The sequence below is a fragment of the Plectropomus leopardus genome, chromosome 15 (assembly GCF_026936395.1).
Source record: "Plectropomus leopardus strain MGB_pleo_1.0 chromosome 15, ASM2693639v1, whole genome shotgun sequence".
Classification (NCBI taxonomy): Eukaryota; Metazoa; Chordata; class Actinopteri; order Perciformes; family Serranidae; genus Plectropomus; species Plectropomus leopardus.
In genome coordinates, this window is record NC_142190.1 from 16670526 (window position 1) to 16691749 (window position 21224).

Consider the following 21224-nt stretch of genomic DNA (forward strand, 5'->3'; position numbering starts at 1 on the left):
ATAAACGCACCGGAATTGTGTTTATATAAAATAAAAAGGTTACTTTTCCCCGTGAAAAAGAAATTACCGAATAAACAGATTATCTAGTACTGATGTGCAACCTATCACTTCATTGAAATAGCTTTATACATTTGCTACAATGAGATCTATGGTTCTCAATCTGAACTTTATTTACAAACGCCAACCGGAAACCTTGGCTAGTTTATATGCTAACAAGCCTTCAGCTTGACAGCAGTGTGGGGGCTGAGCAGTTGAGGCAGAAACAGGTTTTCATTGTGCCGAGGATTGAGTTTACAGTTTGTACAGTTATATAATTTCTATTTCGGTGGTTTGCCTCGGCGGCGTGTCCCTCTCCCTGTTGTTGACTCCCAGCCGTTCAAAGCGGGATGGCGGAACCGAGCGGCAGATATCAGCAGGTATGTGAACACTAACGGTTACCAACGGCTAACACGTTAAAGATTTAACAACACGCGTTAACGTCTAACGCTGAGACGCTGACTGACTTCTCTCTCAGGTGTGTCGGTGGTGTCACCTTACTCAAAGTGACGGTTTCCTCTTCAAATATTTTATTGTCATTAATTAGGTCAATTTTGTTGCGATTAATTTCATTATTTTCATCGGGGGGGAGCTGGCACGTTAGCTTTAATAACGCGACGCTAGCGTTTCCTTGTTAGCGTGAAAGCGAAAGATGGTGCTACATGAACGTAAACTTAAATGCCTGTTCGGGCGTTTTGTCTTTAATTAGTTGAAAGCTTTGTCAGCGACCTGTATGCTAGCTAGTTAGCCCTGTGGTGTGGAACATTTAACACTTATCGACGCCCCTTTGTGTATGCTAACGTTAATGTTTGGTTGGCACATGATCCACAGTAAGTGGGTGTGTGCGCTGGCCATCTAGTTTAACGCTACCCGCAAAGTCCGCCGGCTAACCTACTTAGCAAGGTGCTGGGAGGGCAGACTGTGCCTACTGTCAGTCTTCTCATGTGGTTGATGGCAGTGCTCATTAATGTGCTCTATTAGGAAACCAATTATTTTCTGTGGATGACGACAAATGTGCCTAAAGATGAACTATTTGCTTTGGTAGTTATTTATAAAAGAGGAGGAGTGCGAGAAAGGTTGAAAAAAGACAGTTACTTGAATTTGGTATGTTGAGTTTATAAGCAGTTGTTACCTTATCAAATGAAAAATAAAAAAAATAAGATTATTAGTAAAAATATGAGATACTAAGTCAAATTGTGTGATATCTCAAACACTTATGAAGTCAACATTAATTAATTTAATAAGGAATAAAATAAGACATACCGAGTCAAAATGATGTGATAACTAGAGGATTTTGACTTAATTAAGTTAACTTTATTAAATAAAATGTTGAAAATTAGATAAATAATTAGTTAAAGAGTAAGTTATTTAATTTAATGTGTAAAAAATGTGGGATACTAGTTCAAAATCATAAGATAACTTAAAGACTTTGACTAATGAAGTCAAAATTATCAGATAAAATGTCAAAATTATGAGGTAATAATTAAAAAATGAGACATACTAAGTTAGAAATATGAGACAACTGAAAGATTAATAATGAAATAAGTAAAATAATATAACATACTAAGTAAAAAAATTCTGAGATAACTCAACATGAGATAAAAACTCAAAATGATTAGGTAAGTAGAAAAAGCAAGATCCTAACTGAAAATCACGAGATAAAAGTAAAAATGATCAGAAAAAAGTCATATTGGACCATAAGAATGAATAATGATGAGATACTCAAAAATATGAGATAAGTCAATGATTTTAACTTAAAAAGTTTAGATAATAATGTTTACATACAGTTGTTATTTTCCAGGGAAATTTCTCTTGAAATAAGTGCTCCATTTTAACCTAAATAGATATTCATCATTAATTTTTTATTTGGATGGAAAATATTATTGTTCCTCCATGTATGTTGAACCAGATGTGTAGATGAATTTCATAATGTGTATATTCATAATCTTACTGGCAGAGATTCACTTGAATTAACCTAGTTATTTGGAAATGCTCCAGTTGCCAGTTGCAGGTTACCACTGCCCCCGTTTTCCCTGTAATTTAATCATATATATTTATAGGGTTCCTTTTTGAGAAATTCTAAGAAACTGCGGGACCTGTAAAATAAAATGTCACTTACACATAAGGGAAAGCTAAGGTGTTGTTAACCTGTAATTTATTCCTCTGCTAAATAGGGTTGCATTTGTTTTCACTGTACAGTTACTGTTTCAGAAAATGTCACGGTTTCATTATATTTACGATATCGCTCAATTCTTATAATTTTCCCTTACAAGGACACTTTAAGGAGTGAAAAAAAAGCCCTACTGCAAATTGTTGCAGGCCTAGTCAGCACCACTTCAGTGGTATTTTCTGTAAGTTGATACTAGTATCAATTGATCCACTTGGCTTAGTTTTTCAAATGTTGTTAAGCTGAATCAGGGGTAAGGAGTGACAGAGACTGGTCGGTCATGTGTTTCCTTCTTTCCATGAGACAAAGAGGAATAAGGCAAAATAAGAAACATGTTCTCCCGTGGTGGTAGGTGCTCCTTCCGCCTTTATAATGTTCAGACGTGCTTAAAAACTTTTAGATGTGGGCCCAGTGTCCATTCACCTCTGGTCATTTTATTAATGTCTAGTTTGTGAGTTCTTTTAAGTAGTCCATGGTATTGAGATAACAATTTAACACTACACGGGAAATGTGAAGCTTCTTTACCGTAAAGCATCTGTCTGAAATAGAGAACAGCTCATGCTGACACAAGTACATTGTGGCCTTAAATAAAGCAGGATGTGGTTTATCTCCCCCCCATAGCTGCCCAATGAAGAGGACCCAGAGGAGAGTCCGCAGGTAGCAGCTGATGCTCCTCCCCCATACAGCAGCATCGCAGTGGACAATGCTGGTAAAACTGCGACTCATCCAGATGTTTCCCTGGTTTCAATGGTGGCACTTTGGGGAGTCATATTTGTGTTGGTCTGCACAGACATAATAGACAATATAAGATTTCTTGAGCCAGTGAATAATAAATATCTATGGACTATTTAACAAAAACAGCCAAGGCATCTTATTGGGTATAAATACTGATATCTTTATAACTGCAGTATAAAGTTTGCAGCTCCAAACAGGAAAAACAACCCAACAACACACACAAAAAGGATAGGTAAATGCAACATTTATGTTCTGATCAACTTTTTTTGTTCCCAGTCTTGTGTCACCTTTTATTTTGGGTATTTGCTGATACTGAGTCTGATCTGATAGTTGTACTTACCTAAATGTTGATTATATAAATGTATTGAACATTTAAATAACAGCCTTAGCCTTCTAAATTTGCCACATTTTGTTTTTCACAAGCTGACAGGCTTTTAAGCACTGATAATATAAGAATAAATGGGGAGAATACGCCTCTTAAAATTGATGTGAAATCCGGTTGCTTTCAGCAAGCCTTCTAGTTATTTATAATACTTGACTCATACATATTCAACCATCTTACAGAACCGTCAGACGTGTTTTTAACCATACTTTCTGAGTTATGTTAACACTATAAGGGCAGCCAAACATTTCCTCAATGAGCAAAATCTTCCACAATAGAGATTTGTCTTAAGCAGCATATTTTATTGCAACTGAAAAAGTCAGTTTGCTGTCATTGGAGATAAGTAGGAAACTCTAGCTCATACATCATGTTCAAGTTTCGAGCCTGTTTCCATTTTCAGAGCTTCTTTCAGTGACTAAGCGTAATAGCAACAACACATATTAAATTGTGGCTTTAGTCTTGGCAGTGACGGTAAATATGCAATGTCGTTACCAGCCAGCTGTCTGCCAATATGGAATACACTTTTATATTAGTAACATTTCTGGGGTTGTGTTTGAAACTATGCTTTTTCCTCTTCAGCCTACCTTGACTACAAGGAAGACGGGGCTTTCCCTAAGCCTCCATCATACAATGTAGCGACCACGCTACCTTCCTATGATGAAGCAGAAAGAACCAAGGCTGAGACTGCTGTTCCCCTGGTAACTGGAAGAGTGAGTATCTCACAATTTGTTGCATTTTGCCTGTGGTCACATTCACTTTGCACACACACGCACACACACTCACAAGCCTGTGTTCAAACACTTCCTGTGTTGTCTGCAGGGCAGGAAGTGTTAAGCACTCTGCAGTGGAAAGGTTTTTTTTTATTTTGACTATCTGTGTGTCTCTGTCTTTCCTATATGACCCGCTGCCAACATTCAGATTCACGAAAACTACGAAAAACACTCATTTAAAATATTTATCAAAGGACATTCTGTAATATTGTTTCCATATAATAATCACAATCTGTGCTGTGATAGCATTTTCTGCTGTAAATGCTTTAATCTCTCAGCCCCCCTGAACTACCCTCTGTGCACTTTGCGCATGAGTTCATTCTCCCAAAATTTGAGTAAATACTGGGCAAAGGGCAAAGCACACCTCACCCTCAGCAGGAAGCTTATTAACTTGCATTTAATTCCCGAGGGACTATTTGCGATGGACACCACAGTAAATAACCTCCTATGCACAGGATTGTCAAGGAAGCCGTCTCTGAGTTTCTCTGTCTTTTAAATCAGAAATTCACTCATACTTGAAACTACTGTTTCTGGCCGAAATTTCTATCAAGTGAAAAATGACAGCTCATCTGTGATCTCTGGTGGTCACTGCACAATACTGCATGTGGGGCCACCCTGTTTGATTTGCTGGTGTTGTGTTTCTCTGTCACACACTGCCGTGCGCTCAGCAGCAGCCTCAGCACAGGGAACGCCTGGAGACTTTTGACGATGTAATTCGCAGTTCACTGGAGGTAACTGGGAGGAGTGTGTATGATGAGAGAGGAAGTGTTTTGGTTGTGAGAACGTAGATGTGCCTACACTGTTTATGTATCCCGCTATCCCACCCTTCTTGTTGTTTGTGTGTTTAGAGTGCTAGCTCATGCTTAGCTGATAGTTATGCAACATCTCCTGGTTCTCCCATATTAACTGACTTCAGACCTTTGAGATAAATAATAGTAATTAAATGGGCGTGCTGTGTTGTGATGGTTCCATTGGTCTGTTGGTTGTTTGTGTTGTTTTTTTAGTCTCTGTTATGAGCAAAGCTTGGTTACCACCAGCAGGTGCTTGCCCGTGCTTCATCACAATTCACTTTGATCTTAGTAACCACGCTGTAAAGTAGAAATTTAAGTATGTATTTGTGAATTGGTTGAAATAAAACAAGCTTCATCAAATTGATTGTTTTGTAGACTATTGGACATACTGTCAAATAAGTAAAAAAGCCCTGGAAAGCTCTGCTGCTACCTGGCTATTGGTAAATGATTTGAGTGCTTAAATAATTACTTATTTCTGTTTTTATTTTTTGCTCTTCTGTCGCTTATCCTATGGCAGGATGAAGACTTTGTGACCAGAGACGACTTTGAAGATGCTGATCAGCTGAGGATAGGAAACGATGGCATCTTCATGCTCACTTTTTTCAGTCAGTTACCCAATTTACTCTTCATACTATGTGTCTCTTTTCTCTTTAGCCATTGTCTTTCATCTTCACTTCAGCTCTTCTCTACCTGGATTTGTGCTGAAGTGACATATTTTCTTTAAGATACAAATGAGTGAAATTAGATTTCCTGCCCTCAATGTTTTTTTAATCGGATGCCTAACATTTTCACTCTCTTTTGCTTCCATTCTTTGTTCAGTGGCATTCCTGTTCAACTGGATCGGTTTCTTCCTGTCTTTCTGTCTGACCACCTCAGCAGCCGGACGCTACGGGGCCATCTCAGGCTTCGGCCTTTCCCTAATCAAATGGATCCTCATAGTCAGGGTACGACATGGAGCCCACGCACACATACAAATATATAAAATAAAGTTTTATACAGTCACAAACATTTCAAAAGACCCAAACACCACTGTGGTATATTTTTTTGATAACTTAATTCCAGAAAATCACTCTGGTGTTTTTATGCTGTGTCTGTAGTGGTTGGTATGTTGGCGCTGCACCTCAAAGATCTCTGGAAAAGCTTGCTGCTGTCTTCATTCAGTTTTTAAAATACGGGACTCATTTGAGTGAAACTGTTGCAGGTCAGATTTATTCTAACTGGTCATTTCTGTTGTTCTGTTGGGTTTCTAGTTCTCCACATACTTCCCTGGTTACTTTGATGGACAGTACTGGCTGTGGTGGGTGTTCCTGGTGTTGGGTAAGTAGCCAACCTCTGAGTTTAAATGATTCAAATAGGAAAAGGCTTTTATGCTGCTTTTGACACATTTCTACTCTCTCTGATCTGTGTTACATAATTGCTGAGGTGTCACTTACTGTAAATATGTTACAGATTTGTTATAACAAGATAGTTAACTTTAATTATCCCTTTATTACAAGAAAAAGCAGATAGCCAGATATTACCTAATACCAATTAAGGTCTCATTTTTATATTAATGAAATCTATGCCTTTCAAGACATTTAAGGACCTGCACGACCCCTGTGCCTTATGAAATTTATAGAGTGATAATATGTTACTGTGTTAACAGCTGGTTAACAGCTTTCTCCCAAGTGGCCTTAAAAATCAATGAAAGTGATAGTTAGGATCTATTAAAGTGCAGTTAATGAGGTATTTATCCATAACCATTGTATTACATACAGTAGGTCTCCACAATTTGGAGAAGCAGGCTGGAGTCTGACGCAGAAGCTAAGCTGCTGTGGAGGGGTGTCAGCAACGAAATGTATTTTAGCCACCTAAAAAGAGTTTTACCTAAAAAAACAAAATACCAGTTTAAGTGTCCGCTCTATGGAGGATATTTCCACTGCTTTACCTTCCTGTCAGACAGTGAGTTCCAGTGGGAAAATGAAGCTGTTATGCCACTCTCTTCAAAGCCGGACTACATTGAGAAAAACTGTGATTTAACACCACTGAACACAGGAGCTGTTGGTCTGCAACCGCCTTCATCCGTTAAGTTTGTTGCTGTTTTTCTCAGTGGAATCTGGTGGCTTTGACAAGAGATAGATGGAGAACTGAAGCTGTTAACAGCTTCTTTGTGGGAACAGGCTGTCTGACGGAGAGGTGAAGTAGAGAAAATACTCTCAATATAGCATACACTTAAAATGTTATTGATTTTTCTTTTCTTTTTTGGGGGGTTGGGCTTTTTTAGGTGGCTAAAATATGTCCGTATCCACAGCAGTATATTTCTTAGCATCTGTGTCGGCACTCCTGCCACTTCTTTGAGCTGGGGGCTTGATGACAGACATCTACTCTGTGTAATACACTTATTATAAATGCATAAGTCCTTCACAAAAGATCAGAACTATCCCTTTAATACAGGTAACTGCACTTTAGGTTTATATTATCAGTTTGAATTATTTTAAGTTAACGTTTGTGTTGGTACTTTTATCTTATGCTACCTTACTAGTAAGTGCAGTTTTATCTGTTGGTTTTTGCCATATTTTTTTTAGGGTCAACCTTAAAACCCTGTCAGAGGACTAAGTCACATTTATAACTGCTACCAAGTCCTAACATGGAGTTATAATGTTGTTTCATATAGTATTTCTAGTTGCGTCTCACTGTCTCCTTTTTGTTTTGCTCTTCAGGCTTTTTGCTCTTCCTCAGAGGATTCATCAACTACGCCAGAATCCGCAAGATGGCTGACACCTTCTCCACCCTGCCCCGCACCCGAGTCCTCTTCATCTACTGAGCTCACAATCCATCAGTTTCCATCATCATTCCCCTGCATTTTCATTAAAACATACTGTCTGGCTTTATCCAATCAAAACAGGAGAAAAGAACATTTCTTTCCTCTGCTTGACATGATTCGGACAATACGTCTATTATTGTCCCCTCTTGGTGTAAAATAGTGAATGCTGAGAAACCTGTTAAACCCTTCAGTTGTTAGTGGTGAACTGTTAAGTGCTAATTGCAATTATGAAGTGTGTGACGTTTAAATGAATGCCTTATTTACTGTTTTACTGTCTGTCGGTGGGTAGCAGCAGCATGCACTGTTCTCCTGTGTAGCCACCAGGGGGCGGTCTTGTTTGTGTTATTTTTTTCACCAGTCTTCTGTCAGATGATTTGTGTACAAAGGTGGTTTTCAGACCAGGGGTCAGTGGGTAATTTTGGGGTTATGGGTTGATTTATGCAGTGTAAAATAATATATTTCAAGTACTAATTTAATGTGCTTTTAACCCTTTTGACCAATGCTTTTTGTCTCTTGTGAAATTGTGTATAATTCAGGTAAAACAAGACTGAAAGGGAAAATCAGATCTTTGGTTCAGGGGCTTAAAATGTTGAGGACCATAAATATATATATAAAAGAGCAGGGGCCGGGTTTCCCCTAGAGCATTTTTCCTCATGTATTTAGAAAGTGTTCATGCTTACACAAACTGTAATCAGGAGTGTTGTTTCCTTATATATAATACATGTATGTCAGCGGAGCTTCTTGATCACTGTCCTGCTTAAGGACACGGTGATGTGGATGGAATATGCTGATAGTCTGTCACTGGATACAGATGTGCAAATAGAAGGTTTCCTGTTAAATGATTCCCACACCCTATCTTAGTCACTGGCACCCAATTATTGGTTTCCAATGAGGGAAAACAAATCATTTTGCCAGATGTGATTTGGAAACTGCCCTATGCAGAACAAGGAATATATTATTACAGAGCAGAGATTTTTTCTCTGTCTTTGACATAACAATTATTAATTAAGAGTCATTCTTTTTATGTTTACCCTCATTGTAGTGGAAGTGGAATGATTATTTTTCAGATGAATTTTAAGTATGGTTTGGAAAATGTTTGGAATTAAACTGGAAAAGGTCACTTTTTGTGTTGAGCTTTTTATCAGATGGTCATAAGCTTTCAGAAAAAACAAAAATCACATGACATAACAGCCTTTTTAGTTAGATGTTTAGGTTGCAGGATACTACTGCCTCTCAGCCGGCTCACCAAAATTGAAATTAAGTTTGTTAAAATTAAATAAAATGAGGAGCTTTTCCTGTCACTGCTGGATTTTATTAAACATTTACATGCAAACATTTCAGTCTAGTCGTTCCATGCTGTTGCATTCTGGGCTGCTTAAGAGAAACAGGGTACCCACACTCATGGAAATCTTGGAAATATCACTGCATTTCACAGTCACATTTTCCAGGCCTGGAAAAGTCATGGAATTACTAAAACATTTAAAGTTTTGGAGAAATCATGGAATGTTGATGTGTCTAATGAAAATGTTAAAGTAATTTTCTGTGGATAACCATCCACATAATGTAACATAAAAGTACATTTATTTTCTGAAGTTGTCAGGTAATATATGTGGCTGTGTGACAACATTTTGTTTACTATGATGTAAGAGCAAAAAAAGAAGAAATTTTCATCTATGAGAATGTATGGGAACACTGGAGGAAGCTTGGGTGTCTCTTCCCTTTAGCAACATTTTAAAGTAAGAAACAGACTATCAAAGACGCTTTATTTTCTGCCCTCCAGGATCATTTGAGATTTTCAGCTGAGGTACTACAAAAAAACCTTAATTAGTTGGTTTGTTATAGACTTGATTAAGTTAAACGTGAACTTAACTTCACCCAGGTGACCTTACTGGACCTAAATAAAAACACAGTCTTTCATGTTAGACATTTTATAGTGTGGCCAGCATGTGGGAGCTTTAAAAAGTTGGAGATCCGGAAGCTGAGCTGACCACGATATTCAGTTACTGACATGAGACGTACTTTTAGCCATGCTAAATTTAACACACAGGAGATGTGTATGTGTGAGCGTGTGCAAGAATCACGATGATTTACTGGTGGCGGCTAATTATACATGTCAGCAGTGTTTTTCGTTGCAGCTGGAACAGGAAGTGAAGGTCATCCCACCTGGAAGACATGTCACACCAACTGAAACATATCTTTGGTTTCACTGGAAACTTTTACTGTCATGCAGTGTCACATCATCATGTCTGGATATTGGCCTCTAGTGATGCTCAGTTGACATGACATTTAGCTCCATTCAGGTCATCTTTTTACGGGGCGCCGGGGGGGGGGCACTTCTGTGTGATCCAAACTTTTTTAAGAGAAGTACTGTAAGTGAGATTTGACAATTCACTGAAAATGATTATTTTACAGCATGTGATTAAAGCATTCCCAAGAGCATGAGCACAGAAGTCAAGCAAACCAGATTTTCATGCTTGCATACGTCCACTTGAATACTGAAAATATGATGTAATGTTACAAAGTAATAATACTTGATCCAGTGCTTAAGTATATTTGGGGAGTATCAGTACTTTACTTGAGTTTTTATATTTAAGGCAACTTTCAGTTTTATTCTGCTACATTTCCTAAATGAAATATACAATATTACTCCACTACATGTCGATATATGTATTGGAGTAAAGTATTTAACTCCAGTTTTACTCCATAATGTATATATTTCTGTGACCTACGCATTTTAGTAACTTCATTACTATAATTAGAAGAATTGGCAAATGAGTGGTAGCTTTTAAGTTAGATCATGGGATACCTAAATACAAGATACTTTAAGATTTTTACTCAAGTAATACTTTAATGGGGTACTTTAACATCTACCAAAGTCATTTGTTCATAAGATATTTGTACTTTTATTCAAGTAAAGCTTTCAGGTACTTCATCCACCACTGTAAGCTCATTCTGTGTGATCCAAACTTTTTTAAGAGTAGTACTGTAAGTGAGATTTGACAAGAAACTCTGAATTTGACAAATTTTACCACAAAGTAAAAGGCAGCTTTTGACATATTTAATTAACTTCCCTATAAACTATAGATTTGCTGTTGTTTTCTTGCTGCACCACTGGCAGCCTACGTTCTTTAAATCAGATTCTTAGAAGTCATTTATTCTTTTGCACAGTGCACTTTGGGAAAACAGAAACAGCTGTTGGTCAGAAATTATAGATGTTTACTCAACTCTGAAAATGAATTGTCTCAGTTTTAGAAAACGAATAACTTGAGTATTTAAGAAGATTTTTTTTGCTCATTTATTAGATCTAGCTTGAAAAACTAAGAGAAAGGAAAATACAAATAGGGCAAAGGTCATATTACAGACCATCAACACCGCTCAAGTGAACCACCTCGTCACCAGATGACCTTGGATAAACAAACTTCATTTTCCCAGGTGCGGACGGTTTTAATTGCTGACAGTGTTTCAGCTGTAAATCCTGGCAAAACACACAAACAACAAAATTCCTTATCATCCACATCTTACGCAGATCCAGCCCCAGTCCACTTGACTCCCTCCGTAACGTCATTCCTCCTCTGCTCCAGCAGGGTCACCCAGTCCAGGTGTTCTCGTTATCCAGATGTCATTCATAAAATAACTCCATTGTGCCAAGAGCTGTCTGTGTCTTGTCAGCTGCCCTCGATTTACAGAGACGGAAGTATTTCTTGGAGTAATTGATGGGAATTATGTGTGCTAGCCAAGTGCCTGCGCTGCTTGCATGTTTTAGCTATCAAAAGATAAGAGGAGACTTTTTGATTTACAGAGAGCCTGGGAGTGGGCCATCTTTCCTATGCTTTACTTGTCTGGCTTCTGTTAAGCAGACTTTTTGTGCAAGTATTAGTTTAATTTACATCTGTTGATAAAGTGATACGATATGTTTAGGACAAAAAGTTGTGTCCAAAACAATAAGGATACTTAGCTGTAAACGCTACTAAAGTTTGTTTAGTTGTGTTTTCATGACTATGTCACCAGATAGATACTAATGTAAAACTCTTTTCTTAAACTGCAGAAAATAAATTGTGCATTATATTTGTGATGTTTAAGGGAGCCCTGAGAGGCAAGTAAGAAAAAATCTGGTTATTTATTTTCTGAGTCTGATCTACATTGTTGTCTCCTCTGTGTGTTAAAAAAAAACTTGTTTTGCTGAAATATTTTTTCCCTTTCCCTTTATTTTTGTTTTCATCTGTGAAACAGGTGGAAAATAGAAGTTTGGCCAGAATCATTTTCTAAGTTCTTAAATGCATGGGGGAAATGTACTGGAGTCAAAGCATCATTTTATTTTGGAAATACAGTGGAGTACAAGTAAAAGTTGACAGAAAAATATAATAACTCAAGTAAAATACAGATGCTCCCCAAAATACTTAAGTAGGCTACTGTAACAAAGTATTATCACTGTAACAAAGTATCATTACTTCGTTACGTTACACCACTGTATGCGGCCCACTGAACACGCAGTAGGGTTCCCACTAGGCTCATTGACGTTACATTGTGATGACGTCACAGATTTTTAAATGTTTCTTTCTGAGCTCGAGGAGCTCCATGGATTAAAAAATTATAATGGAAAGTTACATAATTGACCTTATTTGCAATTCGAGGTGTCCTGTCAACAGTTTTACCGACGTGTCTTTTACAATGGTGGTCTATGGGGAAAATGTTTTTTGGGCCGCAGGGGATTTTTTTCTTTTTTTCCGCTGCAATACCGCGAGTGACCGCTGGGTAAAAATGGCTGCAGGTATGAGTGGTTTTTCTGGAGGCCTTGCTAATGTACGCCAGTAACCCGTTTTCCAAACAAGACTAAAAGCATTCGCGTTTTTATTTCAGGTGAGTTTTAAGCTCTCGATGCACTTTAAACATAAGGCAAGTATATTGTATGTCAGCAAGTTATGTAGCATCACTGTCATGTCTTTCCTCTGGCTTCAAATGTGTTTTAATCGGCACTAATTTAGCGTTAGCATCAGCTAAGGGAGCTTTAGCTAACAGTTTTACTGCTGTTGACCATGGATCGATCAGCTGTTGACCATGGATCGATCAGCTGTTGACCCACTTCCGAGCTAACATGTTGTTTTTGGCTACCACTTGGATGACGTCGTCTGTGTAACTAACATTAGTTCATTGTAACATTAGGCATGATAATGGGGAGCCATGGATGGGATGTTTTTACCTTTTTTGTCTCACTTGCTTCTTATGGTTCTCAATGATTTACCCAACTCCACTGCAGAATTTAACCATTTGAAACCTGGATCTTAATCATTTTTCTTGTGCTGCATTCAGATGTCTCTTGAGCAATTAGGTTTGATGTCCTTCAAAACATGGTTAAAAAAAGGCAATGAGCTACTTGTCACAAAATGTAACACCAATTGCAACAAAATAAACTATTTTAAGAAATTATTTCTTATAAAATGCACAGAGAAATTACCATAATTATATATTAAAAAATATTTTGCGAAATTATTACAATTTTAAGTGTTTTTTTTCCAGGTAATTTTCTTTTTTTTCCTTTTTCTTCTTTTAACTTTATTTTTTTTGTTGTTGCTAATTTTCAGATACTTTTGTACTAATTTCTTGCTGCTTATTGCCTTCTTCCCATGTTTTGGAAAGAGATCAAGCCAGTTTGCCCAGGCTTGGGAGGGTTAATAAGCAACTGAATAGCCTCAGTAAACTGCTTGTGAGACCTGGATGTAGGCCTAATATAATTACTAACTCAGATGCTATGTGAGAATACCCTCTTTTTTAAAGCAGACTTATCAAATAAGGAAAAGCACAGGTGTTTTTGATACCATTAATGATTTCTGGGGATGGGCTATGTTTGCTTGAATGCAGGGAATAAAGATGTCCTTCTTTATTCCCTGCATTCAAGCAAACATAGCCCATCCATCTACTCATCCATCTACTCATTTAACTTTAGTCAAAAATATGAATAAGAATCGTGTTGTATAATCATTAATGCTTTTCTCTCTCTATTTTTACATCTCCCTCATCAGTTACCAGTGGTGGGCTCAATATTGGCAACATAGACCACCTGAGAGGGGTGAAACTACAACTGCTATATAAAGGTAAGAAAAAAAGCCCTTTCACGTATGTGACACATGTTGTAGCTAAAATTAGAGACACCAATTTGAAATGCAAAATCAATGCATAATGAGAACATTCACATTATGTGACCCAAGATTACATGTAGTCACTTGTGAGGATTTATTGTCATTTATTGTGATTTATTGATTTTATTGTCACAAATAGAAATTGATTTGCAGTGTGTGCACAAAAACAAAACAAAACAAATAGATCCAAATCACTGACAGTTGCAGTTCATATAAGTGCAGGAGAAACAATACAGCAATAAACAATACACAATAGTATACAATAGAGGTGTGCCGTATCATGTTGTCCACGATAATGTCAATAGTCCAAATTGTTCACATAATGATGTCATACACACATGACGACAAAAGGCATGGCTGCAAGCGAATTTGCTACCAGTTACTTTTGTTCTTTTCAAACTGAAGAAATGAGAGATTTTTTAATTTTTTTTTAGATTTTACTGAATATTTGAAGGCAAACTGTTAAAAACTGTGACACTTATTTTGTTGCAATTTTATGTTCTTGATAATAAAATGTTTATATTTTTCAGTATTTTTTTTATATCACCAAGAATGTCATTATTTCAAAAATACCCCTTAAATGTTGTGCTATTATTTTAGGGCTATATCGCCCACCCCTAGTATACAGCACCAGTGTTTAGAGCTAATAAGAGCTAAAGCTGACAGAGTTTTCTCAGAAAGGCAGATAGTGGAACGAGTGAAAGGCTGGTGGAAAAATCACTTCTAACATGTTTATCGTCCTTGGTGAGACAAAGATAGATAAAACATTTGACTTTAAAAAGATCCATTCTGTTAAAAGGAGGGAGGTTCTGGGAAATGTGGTTTGGGATGTACTGGAAGAAAAAAACACAAATAGTGACGATTATCTTAGCCAAGCTCAATTTGTACAGAAATTCAATCAAAAGTGATTTTATCTCACAGAGACTGATACTAACAGATTAGCGCTTACGAGACTAGAAACCTTAAGGTCGGTGTAGACATACAACCGCAAACATTTTATCCTTACTTATTTCAACGTAAGACGATCCTGCCAGAGAGTTCCCATCACCTTAGACAAACTGCAGTCAGTCGGAGCCTCCTGCTGTCAGTCTGAGTTTCAGATGGGAGGTTCCCCAGGATGTGGGGAGGATGTGGGTTGCATCCAAATGATATGTACTTCTTCTATGTGTTAGTGTGTGTGTGTGATTGGGGCAGGGGGAGGGGTATTATCATTGATGTGTGAGTCATCCTGACCCTCCCCTCCTCTCCCTTGCACTTCATGTGGCGTATATGCGTGCATAAAAGTGTGTGCATCTGTGTGCATATGCTTGTGTGAAGCTGTAGGCGACATGTGTTTATGTTGTGTGGAAGTCTACATTCTTCTAATACAAAGAAATGGGATATGATGGGATTTTACATGTATGTGGCAATGGTGTGAACATCCCTGTTTTTTTTTGTGTGTGTGTGTGTGTGTGTGTGTGTGTTTGTGTGAGGTTGGTAAAGCAGTGGTGAGTCATCCACAGGCCAGCATTGCCTGTTACCATGGGTCACACACAGCAGGTACCCCACCTCCCCATGTGCTCCTTTTTTTTTTTTTTACCCACCTCTCTTCCTTATCCTCTTCCTCCTCCTCCTCCTCCTCCATCTCCTCCTCTTCTTTTTCCTCTCTGACTCACAGATGACTCCCCCACCACCACTGATGACATCACCACCCCCTCCCTAACACTTTGTTGTGGTGAATCATACTGTACGTTAAGATTTTCTCTGCTCCTCTCTTCAGCCAACCAGCAGGGCAAACCTGAATGTCACCCATTCATTCATAAAATCACACTTAAGTTGTTGAGGCGTTTGTCTCTGACTGCTGTGACCATTTAGTGATGTCATCCATTATTACATATGTGCAGTGATGTAATCAAAAGGGATTAGACACGCTCAGAGCAGGAGTGCTTGGTTTCAGAGGAATTTTGTGCATTTTCTTGCTCACTCGGAGTCACACAAGCTTAGACTATGGTTGCAATGTTAATGTCTCTGTTTGTTTAAAGTATGATTAATGACAAATTTAAATTTCCTCGTGAAGTTACTGGAAGTCTGTACAATCAGAAAGTGAAAGTGTTTGACAAGTAGTAATGTTGTGGCTAAGCATGCATACTCCATTTCTTTGTATTACACGTGGGAGATGCAGTACACCTGTGACTGGTTTCATGCTGTCCAGCTGATTGTTCGGTGGTGGTGTAAAGAGCACTAACAGTTCCTGTAAACTTACATTGGGAAAGAGATGTCTGCAAATCAGTGGATACATTTTGTTGAGTGTTACAAACTCTGCAAAATGACTTGTTTCATCATGCGGATGAATCAGTCGGATCCAGATAACATTTGAAAAGAGCTGCAAGATGAAATTATTGTATCCCCATTTAAGTTAATGGAGAGCTAAACAGGAAGTATCCAGCTCAGCCTGCCCTTGCTCGCTAAAGAACTTTTAAATAACCTCCAAAGCTGTGATCCAGGTCTCTTAATACAACCATGGCAGGAATAAGTCTTAAAATTGGGAAACGAGCATTTTAACCCTTTCGGTTCCCTCATCTTGAAGTCTGTGGTTTTTAAATGTGTTTTTTTGGTTAGATGCCTGACATTAGGTCTGCAGTGAACACAAGCTGAAGAAATGTTTACCTTTTGATCTAAAACATAAAATGTGTCAGTAAATACTCCACATATAACTTTTGAAGCTGTTATGTGTCTTTATATAGGCGGTTGTTAAAAAGTGGCTGAATGAGACTACTGAGTGTCAGCGTGCCAAAAACGGCTTTATGGTGGTGATGTTGAAGTCATGTGACTGTGGTGTAGTATGTTTATAGCGTAACATTTTTTATGTTTTGCAGTTGCATTTACAATTCAAAAGGTGTACAGGTGTTGTTCATTTGAGAAGATTATTTCACTGAGCAGAACGTGAAAGTATCAGAAAACTTGTGACAGAGCACATTTTCAGCAATAATCCAAACTTCTAGGTTGGCCTGTAAGTAAACATCATCCCTGCACTAGTATATAAACAATGCATGTTTCAAAATATTCATTTTATGAGTAAAATTCTCCAAAATGATTGTTCATAAATAATCAAAATACCTGTCCAGGATAACATTCTAGGATATGGTTATGGTTACAGTTATTAAATTCTAGTTAATGTAACAAATATTCTGATCTGATCAGTATTATTGTTTTGTTGTGCTCAATGCAAGGTAGTTTGCATTCAACAATAAGATATATCAAATGTGCTTTCCATGTCTTTCTCTGTCACCATTTACCATAAAAGTTTTTAAATTTTCCAATTAATGCTCTATTGCCCCTAAAGTCTATGTGTGGTAATCATCCGCTAATAATAAACTAATTTCATTACATCTCTCCCTCTATTTTTCTTGCTGTGTGGCACTTTTTAGTCTATAACATTAAAAAATGACCCTTGCTTTTCACTTCATCACTTACCTCTGCAGACTGCTGATGGGTTAAGTTCTGCAGACATTTCTGAATGTCATAAAACACAAATCTTTTGTGTTGTCTGTTACTAACTAGCAGAATGTCTGTGAGCACCAGCAGATAATAAGATGCTGCTGTGTCAGACGCAGAGATTGGAGTTTGTCAGTTACTTCATCCTGAAGTGATATCAGAGACCTGGCTTTTTTTGTTTTCTAATGATCAATTCTGCCTGGAAGGCTGTAGATTATTGGTTCGAAGCTGTGACTGAAATCTTCCCATCGCTCCTGATGAACTGTCTTTTGTAAATCTTACTGCGTATTGCAGTGCAGAACTGGATACATGTATTGCTCTGAGCTGTACTGTAGTTAATTGCATTTCTATTCTTTTCTATTCACAGTTTTAGATTGTGAGTTGTCCATATTTGACTCTGAGTTGTCACACGCTCGGACACCTCAAACATACTTGCTGTCAACAATTTAATCAATGTAACAAATCAGTGCTCTTGGCAGTCCAGCTCACATTTGACTGCACATGCTGAAACCATTGCAACAATAAACCTTGCACAGCATTGGTTAAACTCAGGATTATTCCTCAAACCAATAAAAGACACTCATAACATTTTCCAAGATTTGCTATTTTTCTTACCTGCCTTCCTTGGTGAACTTTGGTGCTGATAATTTACCTCTACTGTACACCTCAGATCTGTATTATACCATATTGTTTTGTACTGCATTACTGTACTCTACTTAAATGTATAATATTCTGCTGTGACACAGTTTGTGTTCGTTTTGGTGGTGTGAATCCACCTGCCGTCTCTCTCTCTTTTGGCTTGCTGGCTTTTTGTGAATGGAGGCTTGCTGTGCTATGACAGGAGGATGGATGAATGGGAGGGAGCGCCGGACGAATGAATGGGAGGGATGGAACGACGCGTGTGGCAAGGGAGGGAGAGATGTGGAGGCTACGTCACATTACGTTTCCGCAGTGCATCAAGGGAACTGGTCTGTCTGTGACTCATACTGTCATGAAGGGGAGGGGAGGGGGTGATTGGGGGGGGCAGAGAGGAAGAGGATGAGGAAGAGAGAGAAGGAAAGGAGGGGTCTGGTCTTTTTTTGTCCTACCTTTCATTTATTTTTTCTTTTCCATCCCTTCATCCTCCATCAGTGATGTAATACAGGTGACCTATTCATCGCAGGGAGAAAGCTGTCCTCTTCCTCCTCTCCCTCTCCTCCGTTTTTATCACTGTCTCTCCTCCTCCCTTCATCCCTCCTTCCTCTCTCTTCGCTCAGCTGACTGGCTGAATGCATGAATGAACAGGCCTCGCTCCTTTTATAGCAGTGGGGGAGGGGACGACACAGGAAGCCATGAGGCAGACGTAGAGCAGGAGAGAAGGAAAGAGTGAGTGATAAAGATGGAAGAGAGGGAGGAGGAGGAGGAGGAGGAGGAGAGAGAGAGAGTGAGAGAGAGAGAGAGAGTTCCCATGGCATCTCTACAGATACACATCCTTTACGTGTGACGCTGCTGCTATTATCTGTCTGTCTGCCCGCATGTGTGTATGCAGGCATATGCTCCTATGTGCGTAATGTATGATTGGATGCAACCTCTCATTCATTGAGAAATCCATGTGCATATTCGCTCCCTTTGTAGAATACAGTTGCCTTCTCTTTTTGTTATCTTATCCTGTTTCACAGAAACTATGAAATAATGTAGGTAAAACATAAATTCAGTAAGCTGTCATCTATTATTTAGAGTCTGCATTTTTTTTCTGGTGATAATTAGGTCATTGTCAACATGTATGTAGTATTTTGTTACTGTAAACCAGAGATATTATAAAAGAGGGAAAGGTCATGATGTCAGTGACAGCATTTGAATTTTGCAGAGATGGCAACTCACACTATAACCCATCATATCTTTGTTGTTTCATCTTTAACACATTACATGATGCTCGCTAAAAACCTTATTTAAATGTTCGTTTGGTTTTCTTTGTTACTGGTCTCCAAACAGATCTTGGCTCTTGCTAAGATAATTGCTATAGTGATGCTGCGTGGACCTGACGTCATTTTCAACGTGACACCCGCTGAATCCTTATTTTATATTATATTTAGGGTGAATACTGGTAAAGTTGGACAATAGGTAATATGGGACAGTTAAGCTTTATCATTTTTAACTCTATGTGTATATACTTCTATTACTAAAAATCAACACTGAGCTCACCGTAAGCAAGTATGTGATTCAATTAATATTGAACCAGTGGCTACGACATAATTTCCAGGGGCAAGGCCCACCATATTCACTAACATTGTAGTGAACTGTGACTAATCTTGAATGATGCGCTGCTTGGGTTTGAGACGGACGGTATTTTGTGTTGGCGTGTCATTGCATCTCGATGGTATAGGGTCTAGCATGTTCACTGGGCTGCTGTATTTCTACCACTGCCGATGTAAATCCAGATGTTAACAGGCGTTAGTGTTTTTTGTACAGTGGGAAATGGGCTTTAGTGAGTAGTTGGTGAACGCAGTGCTTCATTTAGCAACTAAAGGAGGGATACTTACTTTGCTTGGGGGCCACTTTTACAAAATGACAGGAGGCCAGGGGCCAGTTGCAGTAGCCCCATACCATACATGTTTCCATGATTTCACGACATTTCAATGATTTTAAAATGTCTTGATAATTTAAGGGCATTTCTAGCATTTAAGGACATTTCTGTGAGTCTAGGACATTTATAGAATTTTATGGCATTTTCAGGATTTTTAGGACATTAAGGGCTTAGCTGGGACCTTTTTTGGGGGTGCAGGAAATCCTCCACTGGCACTCCACTGTACTTAACTAAAAAAAAAAGAAGCTCTATTTTAATGCCGTTTTATATACTTTTATGTACTTATGTACCTTATGTATACTAAAAGTACAAAACAGTTCCCAGTGTGAATCACTTGAGTTAAAGAGCCAGATATTCCCCTCAGGAGTTGGTATTATAGACCAAAGCAGAGCTAAAAAGAGAGTAAATACAAGACATGCTGTGTCTGCTGGATGCATAAATGGCACTAGTACTAATGCTTTATTGTCCATGTCTTTGGCTCGCAAGATGTTAAATCGTGATGGACTTGGAGCTCAAACTTGCTGTATGTAACTTCTTTACAGCAGAAATTGCAGTCAGTTTATCTCATGGTTAAGTCTGCTTCACCATTAGTTGATAGTGCAACACAGAAGTGCTGTTCCTATGGTTACCAATTTAATATATATCTTGTGCACTGACTTGGAACAGTGTTTAGACTGTTAACCGGAACTGTGCTTGAGGTGATATTATTTTACATACCTGCCAGACAATCAGTCATGATTATTTTCTTTATTTTTTTATTTCTTAAATAGCTATAAATACACATCATTATGTCATACTGGTAACTGACTGTATAACATAGCCCCTCTTCGTGTCTGTCTACAGTATGCACAGTGCTATATGGAGTATGTGTATATTATCTCCACACCTGTTTACTTTGCTATATAGACCATATATATGTGTGTGTGTCTGTGTGTGTGCGCACACTTATAGCCAGTCATCAGACCCTGGTTGTCTCTGCCTCCACCTTGTATGAGTCAGAGCTGCAGTACAGTGTGGGAGGGGCTGGGATTGGATATCCTGCTGGTGGCTTGTCCACGCACATGCACATACATGCATGCACACACACTTTCGTATTGTTATACTTGCGAGGATCCTCGGTGATGGAACATATTCCCAAACGTTTAGCAGTGAGGAACAGGAAGATGTCCACTATGAGGGGCTAGAACCCAAACTGGACCTAGATTCGATGTAAAAGACATAAACATATGGGCACATACTGCACATGGAGGATATGAACACACTTCTTGTAAGCAGAAAGACATATGACAAGACAAGCAGAAACATATATGTCTGCGCTTAACACACATACAGACATACAGTGCACAGACACACACACAAACACAGCATG

General features: G+C 38.3%; 1 protein-coding gene and 1 long non-coding RNA gene across 4 annotated transcripts in view; both read left to right on the plus strand.

The window, feature by feature from the left end:
* The first annotated feature begins 219 nt into the window (after positions 1-219).
* Positions 220-8985, plus strand: ndfip1l (Nedd4 family interacting protein 1, like). 3 transcript variants are annotated; one of them, XM_088088537.1, is made up of 8 exons: positions 220-416; positions 2825-2912; positions 3900-4030; positions 4759-4821; positions 5399-5486; positions 5701-5825; positions 6132-6198; positions 7581-8985. In XM_088088537.1, the coding sequence occupies exons 1-8, from the start codon at positions 387-389 to the stop codon at positions 7682-7684; spliced, it is 696 nt and encodes a 231-aa protein (XP_087944663.1). In that variant the 5' UTR covers positions 220-386; the 3' UTR covers positions 7685-8985. The 3 variants fall into 3 exon arrangements, with proteins under 3 accessions (XP_087944663.1, XP_087944664.1, XP_042355307.1); XM_088088538.1 differs by having other exon boundaries at positions 221-416; positions 4762-4821; XM_042499373.2 differs by lacking the exon at positions 4759-4821 and having other exon boundaries at positions 223-416.
* Positions 8986-12412: 3427 nt separating this feature from the next.
* LOC148187259 (uncharacterized) overlaps positions 12413-21224 on the plus strand; it is a 31867-nt gene continuing 23055 nt past the window's right edge. Inside the window, exons 1-2 of the long non-coding RNA XR_015779011.1 lie at positions 12413-12541; positions 13702-13773. This is a non-coding gene — a long non-coding RNA (uncharacterized LOC148187259). The remainder of the gene's footprint in view (positions 12542-13701; positions 13774-21224) is intronic.